Source organism: Numida meleagris, chromosome 3 (genome assembly GCF_002078875.1).
Source record: "Numida meleagris isolate 19003 breed g44 Domestic line chromosome 3, NumMel1.0, whole genome shotgun sequence".
In the NCBI taxonomy this organism is placed as follows: domain Eukaryota; kingdom Metazoa; phylum Chordata; class Aves; order Galliformes; family Numididae; genus Numida; species Numida meleagris.
Genome location: NC_034411.1, coordinates 97,605,787 through 97,627,565, shown reverse-complemented (window position 1 = coordinate 97,627,565; position 21,779 = coordinate 97,605,787). Strand labels below are relative to the sequence as shown.

Below are 21,779 nucleotides of genomic sequence, written 5' to 3'. Positions count from 1 at the left end.
TAGCATTTGGAAACATTTTGAAAGATATTTCCTACTCAGAGAAAATTCTTTCCAAAGTTACATAAAACTTATTATAATTGTGCTCTGGAGGTTGGTTTGTGTGAAGGTATCCTCATTATCTGTCTGGAGGAGCTGCACATTCCTAACAGGTAGCTGCTTTTCCTTTCCTGTATGATGTCTGGCAGAAGTGGTATAAACTCCTAGACCAGTCTTGCTGCCAGATTTGCTAAGAGCAGTTAAACTGCCATGATAGGAAATTATCAGAAGCTCACATACTCCTGGATTTCCAGTGGCTTGTATGCTATGTAAAGTAGTACAGCTGCACTTGCCATTACTTTTTTATCTGTGGCGTTGTCTCTAAAATTCAGGTCATGTTCTGAAATCCTGTACAGTCGGTTTGGTTTTCATGAGCTTAAAGATAACTATGTTGTAAAATTGCTTGCCATCTGGCTTGTATTGCGTGACCTCAGTTTCCAGTCACAGAGAGAGGCAAGTCACCATGCAGAGTGACAATTGGGAAGTTTCCTATTCTGTCAGAGATTTTGCATTTCTAGCTTATTCTTAGTTCTTCTTGCCTGGTAATGTAGATTGCAATCAGCAGTTATTGCACACATAATAAAATCAATGTAAGTAATAGCTTTGAAGTTTTGTCCATTGTTGGCCCGTGCCCTTAGTACTGCAAGAGATGCTGGTATATTTTGTGATGCACATTTTTGACCATGTTGAAACAGGCAGAACTTGTATGGAAGATTTTTCCAGCTGTAGCTGATACATCCAGGGCAATTATGAATTCTCTCACCTTCCTTATCTATTTCCCTACCATCACAGCTGAAAATGGAGTGCAAGAGTGGTGGTGTGCTTGGAGAGTTTGGGGAACTTTCAGTTGATTTCCAGTGGTGGGGAAGTGCTTGGAGAAAGTCGTGTTTTCCTAGACATGCTTTGAGAAACCACTCTCTTTCTTCTTCAGTTTCATTTGATTAGTCGACTTAAAATGAAAGCAGTGGATTCTTGCTCTTCAGGTTTTTATTTATTTTTTGTCATCAGATCTTCACAGCTCTATATGTCCAGACATAAAAAAAAAAAACCAAAAAAAAAAACCATGAGGAGTTTGAGAAATAGAAAAGACCATAGCAATGCTGTCTAGTGCTTATCTGTCATGTATGTCAGCATGTCAGAACATGATGGGGATATTGATAAAAGCATTAGTTAATGCTTTTTTTAATACTTAATTCTTTAATGTCACTGGTGGTAATTGACTTAAGAAGTATCACTTCTTCTTCCTGTCATGTGAGAAAGAGAGAATTAGTCTACTGATGTTATTTAGTTTTGACGAGTAATATTCTGTCTTTGCTGAAAAGTTGTTTGCTAGTCCTATTTTGGTTGGCACGTTTTTCTCAACATTACAAGGAACAAGACCATTGCCTTCTTCAGCAGGTGGTGGTTTCAATGAGAGGACAGTTTGGTGAGAGCAGGCCTGTGACTGGTATGCGACTAATGTCTGCCAGCTTGGAGAATCCAAGATTAATAAAAAAACAATACACGACCTACAAAGCCAGACTCTTTAGGATTAGAAAAAGAAGTCGTTACTATCTGATGACTACCAGGGAAGAAAGATTTAGTATTTCATTCCTAGAAGATGTGTGTGAGTTCCTGCAGCAGTTCCTTCTTAACACTGGAAAGATCTTAAAAGCTGCATTTCCTTTAACATGCTCTCTTAAGGAGTGAAACCTCCAAGTGGCTTATTTGGCAGCTCCCATAGCACAGTGAAAGGTAGAAAAACCAACCTCCCTCAGATTAATGAATCTGCCAAAAATGTCTGGATGTGCTGGAGTTAGAGTGAGAGAAAAAGCCAATTCATTGTATAATTCACTGAAATGTATGAGTGTATGGGCTTAAAACCAAATGCAGTGCTGTTGTCAGGAACGAAGAGGGGAAAAAGAAAAGTGCTGTTCAATCTCTTGGTCTTAACTGTGCTCCAGTGAGCTACTTGATGGCCATGGAAGTTAATTACTGCAAAAGTATCAAATCTGCTCCATATAATAATGTAAAGTGAACAAAAGCGTGAAATGAAAAATGAAAGCATATGGGTAATTCATTTGGAGTCTGTTGTCAAAATCCATTTAACTTAGAGAATTAAAGAATTTTACTCATAAATCAAATGAGATTACTTATGAGATTAAAAGGGCACAACCGGAGTTGGTTGTAGAGTGTTCATAGGGAAAAAGTAGAATAGAAAGGAATGGCAGGATGATATAGAAAATCATGAATTGTTTGGAGGACACTGGTTGGTATGGGATAGGTACTGTATATGGAAACACAGTAGATAGAAACATAACAAGGTAAGGTCTTCCTGGGGTTCTTGTCTACCACAGGCTCATCTCATGGCTTCCCTGAAGTACATGGCCTGTGCATACCGAAGCCCAAAAGCACAGAAATGAGAATGGAGAGATGGAGGTTATCACACTTACAAGCTGGAAATAGTACATCTGGTTTTTGGAAGTTACTGACTGGTTGATGTAACCATGAGGAGTGACAGGGTACAGCAAGGTCTTGTTTTTTCTCTTCCCTTTTCGATACATATGATGGAAACTTTTCAAAATTATTACATATTGAGATCTGTCTAATTCTTAAAATTAGAGAACAAAACATTAAAAACAGTACTCTTAAAATGAATAGTAATTAATTACTCATGTAATTGCATTAATTAAACCTGGCTATGCAATTAGGGAGCTAATTATGTTGAAAACGCAATTGCACATTTCAATCTCTGCCCACACCCTGGAGATCGCCCGGTTTCTTCTCCTCCCTCATTAGACCTTCTGTAATCTCCCTCTCATGTTGAATAGCATAACTGAAGCTGAATGTATGCACACATAGATGTGCATTTGCTTTCCCCAGCAAATGGCTGGTTACAAATTTTAAAATGATAATGCCATTTTATGGAATGTGTGTATGTATGTCATATATGTATGTATGTGTCCTACAGGTAGATATGTATGTGAAAGCATTGAGTCATATGTATAAAGTATATTTAATTTAGAAAAGAATTTTTCTGTGTTAAACTGCTTCAAGGCATTTTTTTTCAAATGGAAACAGTGAAATGGAGGTCTTTCTTGGGTCACGGTGTCCCAGGCTATTTTATCACAGGCAGTCAGATTGTATCATCTTGCCCATGAATATGTCAGATTTCGTCTTAAAATCAGTTATTTGTTTCTTCCTATTATCTCCACACATTTTCTGATGTTTAGCTAACTTGGCAGTGTTACTGTGATAGCTCTGCATGTATTTGTTCTTGTGCAAGTATTACTGCTTCACAAATTATTCCGGTGGCTTTTTGCTGTCCTTGTTGCACTTTGCATTCATGTATCCTGAACACGATTACCTGAAGCTTTCCAAGACGTCTCTGCTGAATTATTATCCCTGTCCTATCCTAATACAATGGCTTTATGACTGTTCTATTGACTTGTGGTAAGACAGTATCATTTTTGCCTATTCTGTTCTTTACATCTGGTAGTGATTGGCTGTAAATGTCACCCAATTTGCAGCTTTGTAGTTTTCAGGGTAGCTGTTTTTCATCAAGAGATTTTGACCCTTCTTTTCTGGCAATTTGTCATTAGTACATTTCTCAATCATTTTCCTGCTCTGGAGCAGTCACTGGTGAAAATATTCAATAGCTTCCCTTATAACCTCCTTTCTATGCAGTAATTAGCATAAACTGTTTCTAATTAGCCAGTCCGTATCCTGCCTTACAGTTATTAAACTTATCATCCATCTGGTAATTCTGCACAATACCCTGTGCCCAGGAGTGTGCCGAGGACCTTAAAGATCTGCTATTTTTGTTGTAATCAGCATTATTCAAATAGAACAGCAATGAATGCTGTCACTGCAGTTGAATATTTTTGCTACCTCGTAGAGGTCTTACAGTCTAACTTAAACATCCATAAAAGATGGATGAACAATTTGAAGATTTTTGAAAGGAGGTTTTACTTTTAGATTATGTTATAATAGTGGTATATGTTCATACTTACTTGTAATTGGTAATTTTGTGTGTTCCCATGGGTGTGGCATGATACAGCATCACAGTTCTAGTGTCCATGCAACTGCATGGTGCTGTCCTGTAGAGCTAAGGCAGCTCATGTTCCTGCTCTGCTAAGTCTCTGGAAGCACTTAAGTGTTTTGTTGAATGATGCCCACATGCATGTTGTTAGTTTTCTAGAGGGAATTTAGGAAGTTTAAGCTTTACAAATTCTACTTAGTTATTTAAAATCTGGTCTCTTCTTCTTATAAACACCTTTGCATGTCTTTAATTGTTAAAATACATAAATAAAAGTTGGGTGAAATGTCTGCTATTTGACTCTTAATATGTTTCTAACATATCATATCTGATGGCTAAAGAGTTAATTTCTGTCTTGTATGAAATCTTCCAGGGATTCACTGTTTAGCATCTTGAAAAATAGATTTTGGAACCTGTTCTGATTCCCTGAGGACAGCCCAGCTGCTGAGTTCACTTCTATAGACTTGGTCCCTTAAATTGTTGCATCATTTGAATTGGAAAGGGACCCTTAGAGGTCATCTATTCAACTCCCCTGCAGTGAACAGGGACACCCACAGCTCCATCAGGTGCTCAGAGCCCCATCCAGCCTGACCTTGGGCATCTCCGAGGATGGGGCATCCACCACCTCTCTGGGCAACCTGTGTCAGTGCCTCACCACCTTTACTGTAAAAAGCTAATTTCTTATATCCAGTATAAATCTCCCCTCTTTTAGTTTGAATCCATTTCCCCTTGTTCTATCACAACAGATCCTGCTAAAGAATCTGTCCCCTTTTTATAGCTCCACTTCAGAAACTGAAAGGCCGCAATGGACTCTCCCTGGAGCCTTTTCTTCTCCAGGCTGAACAGCCCCAGCTCTCTGTCTGTCCTCATAGGAGAGGTGTTGAATCCCTTGGATCATTTTTGTGGCCCTCCTCTGGACATGCTCCAACAGGTCTATGTCTCTGCTGACTCCACATCTGGATGCAGTAATCGAGGTGAGGTCTCACCAGTGCAGAGCAGAGGAGCAGGACCGCGTCCCTCAACCTGCTGGCAGGTCTTCAAGCAGATTCTTGTGTGCACACACACTAGTTTGTGCATTCAAAGTTGATTAATTTAAATCTGATGACACCCGACTGTAGAAGCTGCTGAGCATCCTGGGCTGCTTTTAAGTTGAGTGAATTACATGTTTAAAATGACATAGGATTAGACCCATTCTTGTGGTATCAAATTGTTGTGTGGCATTTAAAAGTGTGCAAATGCTACCTGGTACTCCAGACTGAAGATAAGGAACATGTGGTGTGGGCTAGGAATAGCACCTAGTTTATCCTCGCATTAATTGCAGGGAGCATGCAGAATGATGCTCAAGAGTTAGGCGTGGCCCTAAGTACAGTGCTACCCAGAGCTGTACCACGCAAGGTACGTGGTGGTACAAGACAATTGAATTGTCTTGTAAAATAGAACTGTGTTTTCTGAAGTTATTTTATAGTATTTTCAAAATGTTTGTCGACTTGTTTTTATTTTCCTGTTCTTGAGCAGTTTGGCCTTGCCCTGGGAACAGCTTGTAAACTCAGATGAGTTGCATGCTACATTACTTGTCCTACTTTGTTTTCTGTGTTTGCACAGGGGAAAAAAAAAAGACATTCTAATGTGTACTAATAAAAATTTGGCATTAGATGGCATGGTACTAATAATATTTTTTTAAAAGCTTGTATCTTTGCTTCATGTGGTTTGGTGTAACACATCAAAGGCAAGTCACCTGTAGTACCCATGTTGAACGGGAGCTGCAGTGGGAAGTCTCTGTCATCAGCGTGCCCTGCTCTGTGCTCCTGAGGAGCAGGGGTACCTTGTGGCCTTGCCCAGCAACAGAGGATCCCTGTGCCTTGATTACATCTTGTTTGGAATCCTTTCAGGAGGAAGGAGGGAAAGCAGGAAGCAGTCTGCCTGTGTCACTGCCAGCTGGCTCAGCCCACAGGCTGGGCTGCTCTGTTAAAAGGCAAAAATAGTTTCAAAGACAGTCTTCTTCACTTTCGCTGGAAATCAGTGGAGTTTGTTTCAAGAAGTGGTAATTCTGCTGAAAATGGAATAATAATGAACATAGCAAAAATATTGTTTTGATCACTGTTGGTGATGATGTCTGGCTTTCCTAGCCTAAGAAATATTTGAGCAAAAGCCAAGTTTAGATGTGCACTCGTTTAATAATGAGTTTCCCATTAGCTATATGTAATTTCTCTGATACTCATAGAGAAACCTATCTGATATTTCATAAAAGCTGTAAAGATGAGGCTGTGGAGCCCAGCTTTTCCACGTGTAGTGCTGCACGGATGGAAACCAGTGACCTGACAGGGGAAAAGGTGCATTCTTGAATCTTATTTTAAAGTAATCTGGTTCCCATAGTGTGCACGCAGTTACACTGCTGAGGTTTTATTTTATTTCTTTACTATTTCCACCTAAAACTTATACTCCTACAAAACATTGTACTGCATGCTGTGACATCCAGCTTTGACTGGTGCTGTTCCAGTATCCACCTCGTACTGGACTGCATGGCACAGTCCTTTGAGCTGTGGAGTTTGTACCTGGGTGCAGAACAGCAGAGCTCTCATTTCAGTGTGTTCTCAGTGCTCTCATGGGATGTGGTGTTGGCAGTGGATGACAGAGAGACATTGAACTCTGTAGCTGAAGTGCAGCGGCATTTGAAGCTGCTGAAGAATTTGCAATTGCAGGAGAAAGAAGTTTCTTGCTTATGTTTTTGTCACTGTGTTTTTGTATTTTTAAATTTCATCCTAAGCTTGAAAAACGATTCCTTTTAATATGTAAACCATAACTCCTATGGCGTCCCAGACTAGGTAGGCAAGTGGTTTCCCTGGAGTGGGAGAGAGTGAAACAAGGCAATAAAACTTGCACAAACATCATGATAGGGTTTTCCTTTTGGTCAGTTTACATGCGGAATTTCAATAATGGTTGGACTTTCTATTTTTTCCTGGTATTCTGCCACTCCTTTTTTACATTAATTCTCTGACTTTTCTATGATGTGTTCATCTGACTTGCTTTGTAAATTGTAGTTAAAAATCAAGTGTTTCTGCATTTGCGTGTTTCATGGCACGGAGAATGTCATAAAAGTGTTACTCTCTATACCCTTTTGAGTATGGGGATACTTAGAACAGTGAGTGGAGCTATAGCTGAAGAGCAGATAAACTGTTTTCCATTATTTCTGAAACTTCTGCTTTAGTTTTTCTTGTAAAGATTTACATCAGTCAAGATCACATCTGGGGATTACCCTAATTGGTTGCAGTTGTCTAAATTCTAATGAGTAATATGTGATGTGTAAAGCTTGAACAGATAGTGCCATGCAAATGGAAGTGATGAAAAAAGTTTATTGAAGTGATAGCGATCTTTACATAATGTGTCAGCGAGATGGAATGAAGGGAAACTCTTTATTTAATTGGAGTGTCGAGGAGCCTTGATTCTCACTTCTAAAAATCATCAGCACAGAAACTTATACTTACATTTGGTTACAGAAGAAGTTATATTTAGTTAGGTAAACTTTAAAGAAGATTTCCCTGTTCTAGTCATGTTTTGAAGGTCTGGTAATGAAGAAACAACTACTGATTTATTCAATGGCATGAAAAACAGTGGTACATTTTATATTTCTTGACTACTTTCTAATTGATATAAAAATTTGGTGTTTATATTTAGAAGTGAATTTAGGAAAATGGAGAACCTAAATGGAAAATTTGCAATGATAACATGAAATTGATCTGAAAATTGTATGATGTTTAAGCTGCTACAGAATCACAAGTGGGAATTCAGTTAATACATTAAGGAGTGGAAACTTTCTTGTCAGTGACATCTTAGGGCTTTCCCTGAAAGCTCTTATTAATTGGAATAAAATATGCAGCACTGTTTAAAAAAAAAAAAAAAAAGGGCATTGCAGTTCTCAGCTAAAGACAAATCATACTAGATACAAAGACAATGATATTGCAGTGTATTATTGTCTAGAGTGTTAGTCTAGAATATTAGTAGAATGTTATGATCTAGAATACAAGTTTATTATTTTTGACTGCAGTTGTCTTCAAAGATTACTACATAGACTTACAGTAGTCTTCAAAGTCTGCTACAGTAGACGTACATGTCTACTGATTGCCCTCTCATGGTGAAGAAACTATTCATATTGTATATACGTGTGTGCGTGTGGAGTTTTTCATGTGAATTTTTAGCAAACAAAATGGAATTCACATTCAGAGTCTCACTCTAGGAGTTAACTGACTACTGTACGTTCTAAAATGCCATCTCATTTGCTCTGTTGGATTTTTCCATTCAACTAGCTCACCTACTAAAATAATAATATTGGAATAGTTGAATATATCTGTGTGCATCAAGATAGAGAGGAATTTCAATCAGAAGAGTGGGAGGGAGAAGTGAAGGGAGATAATGATTAAGTTGGGAAGCTGGAGGAAGCATGTATGGAAAAGTAAGTTGATAGCGCAACATAATATTGTTCAAATAATTCCTTTGTCTCATGGTAGAAATATGCAAGTTTTGTTTTTCAGTATTTCCCTTTTTCATACAGTTTGAATTTTTGTTGAATAAAAGTACATTAAATATACCTGTGGTGTTCTGTTTTAATTAAAGTAAATAGGGCAGAATAGGATTTAACATGATTGTGTAGTGAACTAATGAGTTTACGATCCAGCTGTGCTTTACAGATTAGCTGATACCTAGTGCCCTTAGTTAACTTCTTAATTGTATTTATAATGTTTAGCTCTGAGCTTTTAATGCATTACTTGCCAGGCTAGGATCACTTGAAACACTTAAACCTCTAAATTGTTGAACTCAAATAAATGACCTACATTAAAATAACACTTACATAATCAGTTGTACTCCTTATTGGTAATGCAAGCAGTAGTTCTCTAACTGCTGTTGTTCTTAAGATGTATTTGACTTCAGAGGGATTCATTTATTCTTCCATTACAGCAAAGTAGCTGTAGGGTGTTTTTTTTCCTGTAAGAATATGCAATTTTGTAACTATTAATATCCACAGGTTTTGGGACCTGCCCCAAAATGGTGTTCCTTCTTGGACAACTTGACTGAAGAACTGGAAGAGAATCCAGAGAGCACAGTTTACGATGACTACAAATTTGTAACCAGAAAAGACCTTGAAAATTTAGGTAAAACATTTGAATCTCCTTGTTTGTTGACATCTTTGCTCAGTTTCTTTGTTTGCTTTGTTTGCTTTTTTATCATTTACACATTTAAGTTTTGTAGTTCAGATGTGACTTATCAGTAAGAAATGAGGAGAACTATTCAAAATTCATTGACAGTAGTTTCTTCCAGTCATCTTGGTCATTAATATAGCAGACTTTTTGTTCTTTGGTTTGTTATGAAAGATTTCCTTTTTCTCAGTTTTGAATTTCTAAGAAGATACATGGAAGGAATATCTGAAAGCTCTTGAAGTATTTTCATTCTTACTCTAGGTTAGAGCGTAGGGTGACAGTTTTATGATCTGATATGGTACTGTATTTCTTTCACCACGTTGATTCTTCAAAGATAGTGACCTAAGGCAAAATTCTGTAAATCAGAACATCTCTATACCACAGTAAAAAAGTGATCGTCAAACATGTATAGACTTCCCATTTAAAAAAATCTCTCTTTCTTTGTAAACTGCCTGTGTTTTGCAATGCTTGTAGACATCTTTAAAAAGTGTATGGTAACATGTAAGAAAAATTGATCTTGCTGTTCTGAAGTAGCTTAGATTTCTTGCTGGTCTGATTTTTTTGTTGTTTAACTTAGTCTTGATGTACTGGGTGTGACTGTTAAAGAGATTGATGTGTTGCGTCAGCAGTGCTTGTTTGTTTTGAATTGAGTAAGTGAAGTGGCTAGCTTGGAATAGGAGTTCTTTATCCATGAAAGCTCTTTGAAATCCTCTGTAATTTTTTTCCCAGGCCTTGCTCATCTCATTGGATCGTCTTTACTCAGAGCGTATATGCATGGCTTTTTCATGGACATAAGACTTTACCATAAGGTAAAAGAGGATGACACTTGTAAACTTTCACTATTAACAATAAAATGTGCTTCCCCTCCCCCAAATGGAGGACTGTATCCTGTATTAATGATATTCTTTTTACTTCCTTACGCTTATTCAAAGGCAAAAATGATGGCCAACCCCTTTGCATATGAAGAATACAGAAGAGAGAAGATAAGACAGAAAATAGAAGAAACACGTGCACAGAGAGTTCAGCTGAAGGTAAATGAGTATGCTTCTGAAAAAATTATTCATAAGGAGTGGCATATTCCTAAGTGTATCTTAGAGGTGTAATTTGTTTATCATCAGAGACAAGAAGATTTAATTTGTAGAACTTTTTTGAACAGAGCCATAAAATTCTCATGTATCTGAATCCCACAGATGAGCAGCTCTGCTGCTTGAGCAGATAACCAAGTGGTAAAACTTGTTGTTTCTACTTGTCATTAAACTAAATGTCTTATGCCATTAAAAAGTAATACTCTGGAAAGAGATATTTAAAAACAGCATTGTGTTTATACCAGTATTCTATTTATACCTACATTCCACCTATATTCTTTAGAAACTTCCTAAAGTCAATAAAGAGCTTGCCCTCAAACTGATTGAAGAAGAAGGAGAGGAACAACAGGCTACTAGAAAAAGGAAACAAAAGGTGAGCTTCTGTTTTAGACACTTCTCTAACTAGGAATACAGAAATGATAATGCTTACAGTTTCTTATTTATTGTTTTCTGGCCCAAAAGATTCACGAATCCAGAAGGTAGTTAAATGCAGAATCGATACCAGAGTTTTTCAATTAAAAAAAAAAATCAGTTTTTTCATTTGTTAGTATTTTGGTGGTAACCATGACAAGATAGATGTAATGGGTAGAAATGAGGAGCAGGAGGTTGCCTGGAGTTGCATTTCAATATAATCGCATTTCTTTATAAAATGTAGTTAGCTATATAAGGTAGCTAAGATAGCTCATTCTTATGCAACAGAAAATCTTACTGATGTTGAAGTAATCCATTTTTATCTTAAAATTAGTAAAAAGGAAAAAAAATAATGTTTACTTTCTAATGGGAGTGGATGGCATAGCAGAACTTTGTCTTATCAGCCTCTTTATATTAGCAGAATCCGGGTTCTTTATGTAGGTAGCATTTTATAGGTGCTCGTTCTCACAGGTATGCTGGAGTCATGGAAGGCAAGTATTAGCTTCATGTTGATATAGTAGGAAGTATGAACTACTGAAAAAGTAGGTGTTAGTAAAACCTTAAATTCCGACTCTAAGCCCATGTTGGATTGAGTTCATTATGTGGGGAGTGATTTGCCCAGGAATACATTGCATCTTTACATAGATTAAAAAGAGTATGTAAAGATGTGTGTTCTGATTATTTGTGACTTTTGGACTGATTGAATGTTTCCAAACGAAACTGCAGGTCACACATTTGCAACAGCTTCCACATTTGAAATTTATGCCTGTTTTCTCTTTTTTCCCCACTTGACAGATAACAGTGAAAATCTAGTGCTAGTGTGGGTTGAATGGGATACAAATTTGGCAGTGTTAAAAGATAAGCTTTTATTGTAAAATGTGTGTATTAATGATTAGAAACAATGACAGCCAGTATTTGTATGATCTGAAGTTGTAGTTTGAACTGTTCTTAATTTAATTTTCACATCTTTTTTTTCTTCAGTATGAATGAAACTATCTTTTCCTTTCTGTATATGAGAGCAGTGAAGAATTTGTCATAAGATATGTAGAAACACTTCTGTGTATTTGCAGTAAAACAGTAGTAGCATTGCATAAAGAAATGTTTACCCTGACAATTTGTTTTACATGTTGTAGAGTCATTCTCATCCAGGCAGAGTATTTGCCTCAGAGGTACTGTTGATTAGTCAATAGATACCAGCACATCTTCAGACTATCTGGCTGAATGTATGAGAAACATTAATCCAAAATACTAGTAGTTGTGTATTTAAGGCTTCTGTAGTGTGCATAAAAGCCTGTCTTGCTTACACGTAGCTTAGAATGATATTTTTTTGATGTTTGTGGAAGTATTAAAATATAATAACCATAAATTTTAATTTATATGACCTGGAAGGATAAAATAACTGACGTTTCACATGCTGTTTTTGAACTTTGTTTAACTGAAAAGGTGTTACGTATTTTTAACAATGTCTGTTCTGGATTTTATAACTAACTGCTGCTTCACTTCTTTTCCAGAATCTGCCTAGCCTTCTCAAAGATGATCGTTTCAAGGTCATGTTTGAGAATCCTGATTTCCAGGTAGATGAGCAGAGTGAAGAATTTAGGCTACTTAACCCACTTGTTTCTAAGATAAGTGAGAAAAGAAAGAAGAAACTAAAACTCTTACAAGAGCAGGAAACAAGAGAACAGGTAAAATATTTTCTTTTTGAACTGGGAAAAAGCCATATTTTTCTCTGTTTCAGATTTTCAGATTTTTCATCCTGAAAGAAGGAACCAATGCAAGTCTGTTTTATCAGCTGCATTAGTTAGATGAAATTTATATTATCCTAGTTTTCAGATATATGCCTACATCAGTGTAGATTTGAAAGACATACAATATGTAGGTGGAGATGATTTCATTGCTTCATTTGCTGTTGGTGCTTTCATTCGAATTTTGTATCTCTTCAACTGTATCTGAGTAAAAGCTGTAACTTCGTGTAATTGCAGGAATGGTTTGAAAATAAAATCAGTTGATGATTTCTTATTTTATGCTATTTTTGTCTGCAGGAAGAGGAGGAAGAACCAGAAGGAAAACCGAGCGATGCAGAAAGTTCTGAGAGTTCAGATGATGAAAAAGGTTGGGTTGAAGAGGTCAGGAAACAGCGCAAGCTTCTACGCCAAGAGGAAAAAGTGAAGCGGCAGGAAAGGTTCAAGGAGGATCAGCAAACATTACTAAAACCTCAGTTTTTTGAGATTAAAGAAGGAGAGGAATTCAGAAGCTTCAAAGACTCTGCCAAAAAACAAAAATTAATGAAGTAAGACAAAGGTTCCTATTTTAATACCGGAGGGTGGAAGATTCTCAAGTATTTCTCTGTGACACAAGCCAGTGGCGTTTTCATTAGCATGATAGCCTTGGAAGCACTTACTAATAAAGCCACATCTGGTGATTCAGGGATATGACTTAGGGGGACACAGTTGTTGAAAGCTTTGTTTTGTTCTTAAACAAATACATTTTAAGTATGCCGGAGAGACAATGCGAATGAGATGGGTAATAGGTTAATATTCTGAGCCAAATTTGAGGCTCCATTACTCATCGCTGGTGAACTGCTGCTCACACAAATAATAGCAGTGATGTCTCTGAGATTCCTTATATTTCTCCACTGGTGTGAGTATGAGGCTGACAGTCTGAATGTAAAATGCTGCATATAGAATCCTCTAAAAGGCTGTGGACTGCATGATTAGCCTCTTCCTGAAGTAGGTTCTAGATGGTAAAAGAAAAAATTGTGCTGTATGAAGGGCACACGTATCTTTTAGATTTGCAAAGACTTGGCTTTGAGGTGCTTAATAATGCCTGTAAATCTCGTTGATATTTTTTTTCAGAGGTGAGTTTAGGCCTTTGGAAGATGAGACTTAATAGCCTTTTATTATTTGGAGAGCAGACACTAATATTAAAACATTGAGGGAGAATAGCTTCAGAGTTCTTGCAGCACGTTGGATGCAGGGCAAAATTTTGTCTAATGTTGGAAACGTGTTGTTGGGTTAGATGGACCTCGTAATAGCCATTACTTTTTTACTTAGAATGAAATAATACATTCAAAGGAAAAAAAAGAATGATATAAGGCTGTTTTTTTATGTCACTAGTAACTGCTAATACAGCCTACATATGTCATGATAGAGATTTTCTAGAGATACATAAAAATACAGCCTTTCCCTTAAACATGCAAGTTTTTAGCTGGAATTGTCATCTAGAAAGTTTGACGTGAAAGGAGCCTGAAACAAATGGCTGAAGTGGTCAAATGGCATTGTGTTCTCTTTGTCATTGAAATATTTCCCTTTTAAGGCAGGATGGCTGCAGCCTACTTGCGTACTGTAATTTGCACAAATTTAGTTACTGACCTCTGAGTGAAATTTTCAGGGACTCTCAATTTGAAATATTAAGAGTTCATTTTATTCAAAATATGGAACACTTGAACATGAAAAAGCATACTGAAATTTAGATAAGTAAGCCAAGACAGCTTTAGAGAAGATAAATGTTTAGAAAAAAATGTTTTAAAAAAATGTGACACAGAATGAAGTGAAATCTTTCATCTGTAATTTAAGGGAAGAAAAATTATTGCTTCAGCTAGGAAAAAATGAAATAAAATACCACAATCTTGTCCAGGGGTTAGAGGAATATCAGTGATGTCATAAACCATGGAAAGACTTGCAAAAAACTGCTTTGAGGGATGAGAGAATCTGCCTTAAGACTCACTGTTAGTTCTGTGCAGAATATTTTTCAAGGGGTGACGTGTAATTAGGGTTGCTCAGGTTACACACACTCTCCGCAGTAGATTCACAGATGGGATGTACTTGACTTTTTTCTTTTTTTTTTTTTTTTGCCTAGGCAAAAAGTGATGCCATTTGTGCTCATCCAGGCATTGTTCCGACTGTGTAAGCTCAATATTCCTTAAATTCAGGGAGCAAATTTTAAAATTAACAGCTGGTGTCCATTTGTTATACTGCACAGCTGATATGATTATAGAATCGTAAGACTGAGTGTGTTGTGACCTAACTTGTTTTGTTAAGCATTTTAACGCAGCAGAATTTTATGAAAAATACCTACATATGCTTTCTGCTGGCCTTCCTCAGTGATAAGTAGTCAGCATAAAAATAATTAATTCAGCTAATGTGCTGAAAATTGGAAAGACTGTAGTGGCATGTACAATCTGGTGAGGCTGGCATGTTTGTCTTTGATTTGATTTATTCAAGCTATGGAATGATGGTCTGTGACCAATATAATTAAGTGCCTTAATACCTTCACTATGCACTTAATGGCTAGGTGTTCTTTTTTCTCTAATCGTATAATGTTCTACCTGAGGAAACAGTTTATGACTTACATAAAACTGGGTGTTTCTTTTGACATGCTCCTGACTCAGCACGGCTCCAAGCCCAGCTTCTGAAGTGGTGGTGCATACTATAAATTTCTTAGCAGACCAGCAGTCTACGCGTGTCTCTGTGCGGGAAAGCTGCCAAACTTATTTGCGATCATAACAAATACCTTGTCTCAAATCTGTCTGCATTTCTCTTCCCCCTTTTGTGTTCTTACGCTTACACATGAAAATCTGCTGAAAATATTAGTAAAGATGCAAAACTTCTCTTTGTTTTGTTAATGCATAATTTCCTTACATAGCAACTTAAAAGGAATACATAAAGGGAAAGAGGTCCTTTTTTATCAGGGTCCGCAGAGCTCTTTTGATTGTCTTGATACCCCTTCAAAATGTTTGTCATTGAAGCTAGAGCATGCAAAAATGAAAAACTAAAGTAATCCTACTCAGTGAAGTATAGATCAATGCATGCATCTTTTGAGACAAGCAAGAAAGTCAACAGAAGCCAACAAACATAAGTGGCTTTCCAAAGCAGTGGTTAAGTACAACAGCAGGAAAAGTCCTGGAAAACTCTTCTTTATTGCTTTGTAAAGAGGAAAAGATGTGCCTGGTCACACTCTTAATGTATCCGTTGGATCTATTTGTTGAGGATGATTTTAAAAAGATGGTAGCAGTGCTAAGCTTGCGTGTTCAGTGTGTGTGATTCACCGTCACTTGGGATCCGCGTGTTTTTGGATAAATACAGCCATATCTGCGTTTATTTAGTAAAATTGCAAACTTAAAGCCTTTTCCTCATTTTAGTTTTTCTTCTGACTGAAGCAGTGTCTGGGCAGTCATGCTAAATAATTGCTGGGTAGTAGCCATATTTCTCCAGCTCACTTTCAAAGGGGAGAAAAATGGAAGTTCGCTTGGATGCAGAAATCCCACCACAATGTCTGTGACTGATCCTCTGCCATAGTTGGCTCTAAGGCTTAGCTTGTCTTCCTGATTCGCGCAGACGGAACAAGTTTTTACATGTAGGCAATGAAAAATATACTACAGAAAAAGACATACAATCAAAGTACCTAGTCATGAGAAATAAAGTAATTCTTGACAGTAATTTTTCACTGTTAATCTGAAGAGTCTTTGTTACATAAATGGCTCATTAACCAAAATTCTGCAGACTTCAGAGGCTTCGTGCATAGAGCACACTGTGAGTCTTTCATCCATGGAAATTCCATTGACTTTGGTGGCTGCTATTTGCGTGTATTTTTATGAAGATTTATTTTCTACCTTCCACTTCAAAAAAAAGAAAAAAAAGTATCAAAAATGCTTAAGGGTTGTGCAAAAATACTTCTTTGAAATGCTGGAGGTCGGTGCCTGAGACCAGATAGCTCACAACCGCTGACTGATGAGCAGCGTGCAGGGGAAGCGTGTGGCACTCTGCTGCAGGGTCAGGTTCTCTCTTTACTTATCAGACCTGCTTGTTTGCGGTGTTCTCGGACTTGCAAAACTATTTCAGTTACACTGTTGTGGGACACAGTGAATTACCATTTCTAATTAGACTGTGTAGCTGCTGACAGTGAAGTGATGATTCCCTCTGTGATTAATTAATTCTAACATATAGTCAAGATTATTTCCGTCCTGCTGAAGTGTTTCTTAAATTAGGAATTCTAAGATACCAACTAAACTGAATCACCTTAAGTATTTGTGCGTGTTTTTATCTGTGACTGTGACTGCAGCTGAATATACCTGACTTCTTCTAAAATGTCTTAGAAAAGTCCAGCAATAGTGGGGTGCGGTCTCTTTCTCAGCTGGAGGCCTGATGCTTTTTTTGAAGAAAAGACAATGAACTTCTCAGTAGAAATATTATTTAAATTTATGTAAGCAGTATCTGGAGGGAGCAATTGGAACTTGTATTTCTTCTCTGTTTACTGATTATTTAATCTTTAGACATATGGCATTGAAGAGTTTCGGGGAAACTGAGATTCGTTTTGACTGCGTTATTGGAGGTTCTCATGGTTAGAAAATGGCAAGAATAGAGGCTAATGTTAATTGTTCTCTGCAGGAAAACTCTCGGAGATCGTTTAAAGCTTGAAGAAAAACTTGGCACACTCAGCGTATCTGATACGACAGTAGGCAGCAAGCAGGCTACATTCAAATTAAAGAAGGTGAGCGCTATATATATTTATTTTTTTAAGATATACAGAAGTATCTTTAGGTTTAGTGTGAAGGAACAGGAACTTTAAAACTGTCAAACACACGTCCCTCTTCATTTCTTCATGTGCTGCCAATGCTTCTACTTCTTGCCAACTGAATGAAAGCCTCCAGTAGTGCTCTGTGTGCTTATACTCTTATAACTCAGGCAGCGCTCATAAAATCTTACATTCCAGTGGAAAATACTGGATTCCATATTTTAGTAGTTTATTTGCAGACATGTCATCAAAAGCTTGTGACCTTACATGATGTCAGTGCCAGGACTAATCAGATGATGGTTTGTGGGTCCTGGCACGATCAGGATGCTGTAGGTGACAGGCTTTCTCCTGGCTGATAATGCTGCTGGGTTGCTGCATGATTAAAACAGAGCTCCCAATCACTTTTGTCATTGAACTTGTGTGACGCAGATCACAAGAATGAGCTCTGGTCTTGTGCTTGCCAAATTCCATTTGAAGTGTGTAGCTGACTGTTGCCCATCTACCTTTCCTAAAGGGTTTTTATTTCCCATCTTCAGGAATTTTGTAGGTCATAGACAGCTGATTATTTTATAGTGTAGTTATAATGGAATGTGTGTGCACCTACTACTGCTGCTACTCAGGGTTGGTTTTTTTTTGCTAGAACCAAGGACACATTATAAAAGCTGAAGATTCATATTCCATATTAATTGATATTTCAGCTGATAAAATCTACTTCAGTTAAAAATGTTTTTCCTCAAGTGAGCTTTTTTTTCCAAAGATACTTCTTAGCGGTGGTTAACTATTCTTCTCATCAGTAAAACCACCAGCACAAAAACAAAATTATCTAACTGATCACTTTGTCTATGCCTCAGTAAACTTTTTAAAAGTCAGATTTATTGAAATATTTCTACATTACTTCCTTTTCTTGTTTATTTACTCCGTCATATGCTTTTGATTCTTGTATTTCTGGAATTTAAAGTCTGTTGATGGCTAAATAAGTCTCAGATTCCTCTGCAGGGTAACCATTCTGGCAATTTTACCATCTGCTGTAACTGATACATCAGTGTCTTGCAGCTTTGTCAATAGACTTTCCAGGGCTTCTGAAGCACAATTTTTTTCATAGCAGCTGTAAATTAGAAAGTGCTGAGTCACATCACTTCATGCAATTGTTGGTAAACAATAAACTTTGTGAAGATTTGGAGTCCATCAGATATGCTATAGCTTTGAGTTCTTTAATTCATTGCTAATAATGTATATGAAGTGCTAACTGATGTGGGTGCCTTTTTTGAAATACAGAAGTTGTGCTCTTTTGCACTTGAGAGACTTTTAAAAGTCTAATTAGAAAAACAATTTATCTACATAAAGTGTTGGGGAATAGATAGGGAGAGCTATGAATAAGTCTTCGCAGTATGCTTTGTTTTGATGCTCCTTTTTAGAGGATAAAGAGAAGCTGAAAGAGAATTCAGTATTATTCTGATCATCAGCTTCTGGTTTGTGATGCCCTGACCTTAACTTGCAGGTGTATTTAGGAGTAACTAGTTAGGTTTAGCAGGGAAGAGAGTTGTGCTTCCATGAGATCTGATCTTGTAAGTCAGTGGGATTGAGGCTAAACTTGGCTGTTGTGCTGTAGTCAAGCCCACAAATGTTCAGCAACCACTGACAGATTCAGCAGTGAAATTTTGCTATTGATATTTTGCAGTTTAGTTTTCAGGGGCTTTTAGTGTGGTTCCTACAGTGTGAAGTTCTGTTTTTGGTTGTTTTTTTTTGTCAATTTCAGCATGCTCTATCATAGCAAATTAATATTAAAAACAGACATCCGAAGCTGTTCAAGTATTTACAGTGCTATGGACATAAGATTTTTTTTTTAATGGTAGATTTGGGGAGAGATTGGCTGATGTTTGAGTGCTGTTGATTACAGAATTATTGGTGCCGTGGGGATGCAGCTGTATGAGTTACCATAACTCTAGCACTGTTAATGCATTTAACCCGTGCTGCTGTCGAAATCTCTCTAATTGCTGAAGTATTTTATAACATGGACACTTGCCTGAGCATGGATAGTTCAAGTCTGCTAGTTCCAATTCATGCTTAATTTCAAGACAAGCACTCAGGCTTCCCAATAAAATAGAAGTTTATGGCCGTAAGAGCATTTTCATCTGTGTATTATGCAAGTTAACTCCTTTTTGTGCATTTTTGATGTAGAGAAAAAACATTCATAAGGCATGTGCCACAGGTGCAGAGATCTTTGTTTATTGTCACGTTAAAAGTGTTTCTAGAATTGTACACAGCATAGCAAACACTTTCATGAAATTCTAAGACCACGTTTTAGAAAACCTGTTTGTTTCAGTAAAATTAGGTAAATTAGGACAAGACAATGTGGGACCATTTCTGGGAACATTTCCAGATTTCCCTAGGGGATTTCTGACTTGATATGTAAGTATTTGAACAATGACGTGGTACATAATTTTACAAGAACTTGAGTCTTTTTTTTTTTCTTTTAATATACCAGACCGAGCACCAGAAGAAACAGCAGGAAGCTGAGAAACAACATCGTCAAGAGAGGAAAGCTCTCAGGCGCTCTGCTAGTCACCTCAAGAGTAAACGTGGAAGAGGACAACGGTTTCATTGATTTATGTTATCTTTTCAAGAAACTTTTTATTTCTCATTTGAAAAAGAGGCTTTGCAGTACCAGTGTGTTTTGTTTCACTGATGGACAGAAACAAGAACTTGCTAAACTCTGTCTTTAGTTATAGAAAAGGTTATGAAAGTATAAGTATTGTCCAAGGGACGCGGTGTGTATGGCTATGTTATAAATTCCAGAGTGAACTGTATTTGTGCAGAAATCACCAGCAAGTGGTTATTGTGTAACCCTGTATGTTTTCTATATAAGGACTTATGTATACAATGAGGCTGACTGTCTTTAATTTAAGAAAAGTGTGTTTTTGTTTTCTGAAGTCTGTATTTATGACTTTTTAGATATATGATCGGGGGAAAATTATTTTGTCTCAAAACTTTGCTTTGCAAGAACACAACAGTTTTTTCTTTTATGCTTCTTTTTGTATGACATAACAACTCTGTTTTTCAGAAATTGGCTTTGTCTTTTATGGTCTAGGTTGCCTGTATGTCCAAGAGGAGATAAAAATGATTGTCATGAGAGCAACTGAGAATGGTAAATTTAGATTTCTGAGTCAATCTATAAGGAGGGTTCTCTTTCCACACTGATGTACAAAGGAGAATTTGAGAAGGATATTCAAGTTAAATTTCGTGAGCACTGCATTTAATCAGAAATGGTTTAATATGTTTTGGTAAGCTAGCCCTTATTCAGCGTAGATCAAATAGTGTGCATTTACATACGAAGCATATTAAGGCCATGCAAGTAACCTCCCATCCTCCAAAGTTAGTTTAGGTAACTAATTAAAGAAACTAGAACATATGTTAACAATATAACAATATAATTATTTTGTATGTCTTGTTTTTGATTACCAACAGAATGCTTGTTCCTAAGCGGGGTAGAGCATTTCTTCTTGATTTTTTTTAAAATGTTTTTTAATCTAGTAAACCCTTCATTCATATACATCATTCGCTAATTCAGTAAATAAATTAATTTTTACCTTTGATCTTAGGAGAACTTTGTTTATTGCTTTTTAGACAGTTTTTTGAATTGTCTTTTCACTATATCCAAGAAACTGTGAACTTTGAATCCAGCAAAAATCAGTGAATCTACCCATCACTATAAATCACTTTGAGACTTGGAAGTTGTTAAGAGTTTTGCTTTGTAAACCAGAAGGACTATTAATCCATTCAGATCTTCTGGACAGTGTTTATCATACTATTGAACCAAAAAGCTAAGGGGAAATCTTGCTTTCTTAAAGCCTGATGCTTTTTCTAAATCAAGACTGATTGTCTTTTAGATGTAGGATAATTGATAGCACATTTGGATTTTTCTTCTCATTGTTTTAATTGTACCTGCTTCCATTTCTTGCTTCTGGTTTTAATTACATTGTTTCCTTTCGTTTAAAAATGTCGTTTGCACAGTGTAGGTACAGTGAGGCTAACTAGAGATAGAAATGTGAGCAATGGATGCCAGCCATTCTGGAGAGTAATCCTAGAAAACTGGAGGCCTCAGATAGTATTGACTGAATTGACAAGTCTGTAATGAAAAGGCAAGTCCAAGGGCAAGTTAGCAGGTAAGGATCAGAGAGGTTCTTGGGTGGGCATGGGCATGCCTGCAACATAGCTTAGGGGAGGACCAAGGGTGATTCAGTTCCCAATCAAAGCCTTTGGCAAAGCTTTCCAGAGCTTTTTCACACAGCTCTTCTCATAGCAGTCCGGTGCCTAATTACTTGGCTGTACTCTATCAGAACTGGCTTTAAGTACAGGCAACGAAACCCTTGGCGAAGGAAGAGGTAGCAGAGCCTGTTGGTGTACTTAGGGATCTGGCATGAAGCATGTTCAGATTCTTGAGACTGATAAAAAGCATTGATAAAACATTGATAGAAGGGGAAGACTTGAGAGCTTCAGCAGAAGCTGACATTAATGCAACATCATTGC

The 21,779-nt window shown here is 37.1% G+C and overlaps 1 protein-coding gene across 1 annotated transcript in view; it reads left to right on the top strand.

Annotated features, from left to right (window-relative positions):
* Window positions 1-20,850, top strand: part of NOL10 (nucleolar protein 10) — a 47,644-nt gene extending 26,794 nt beyond the window's left edge. Inside the window, exons 14-21 of the mRNA XM_021391276.1 lie at window positions 9,072-9,198; window positions 9,973-10,052; window positions 10,176-10,274; window positions 10,612-10,701; window positions 12,251-12,424; window positions 12,782-13,029; window positions 17,126-17,228; window positions 19,738-20,850. Coding sequence (XP_021246951.1) covers window positions 9,072-9,198; window positions 9,973-10,052; window positions 10,176-10,274; window positions 10,612-10,701; window positions 12,251-12,424; window positions 12,782-13,029; window positions 17,126-17,228; window positions 19,738-19,857 — 1,041 coding nt within the window. The 3' untranslated portion in view covers window positions 19,858-20,850. The remainder of the gene's footprint in view (window positions 1-9,071; window positions 9,199-9,972; window positions 10,053-10,175; window positions 10,275-10,611; window positions 10,702-12,250; window positions 12,425-12,781; window positions 13,030-17,125; window positions 17,229-19,737) is intronic.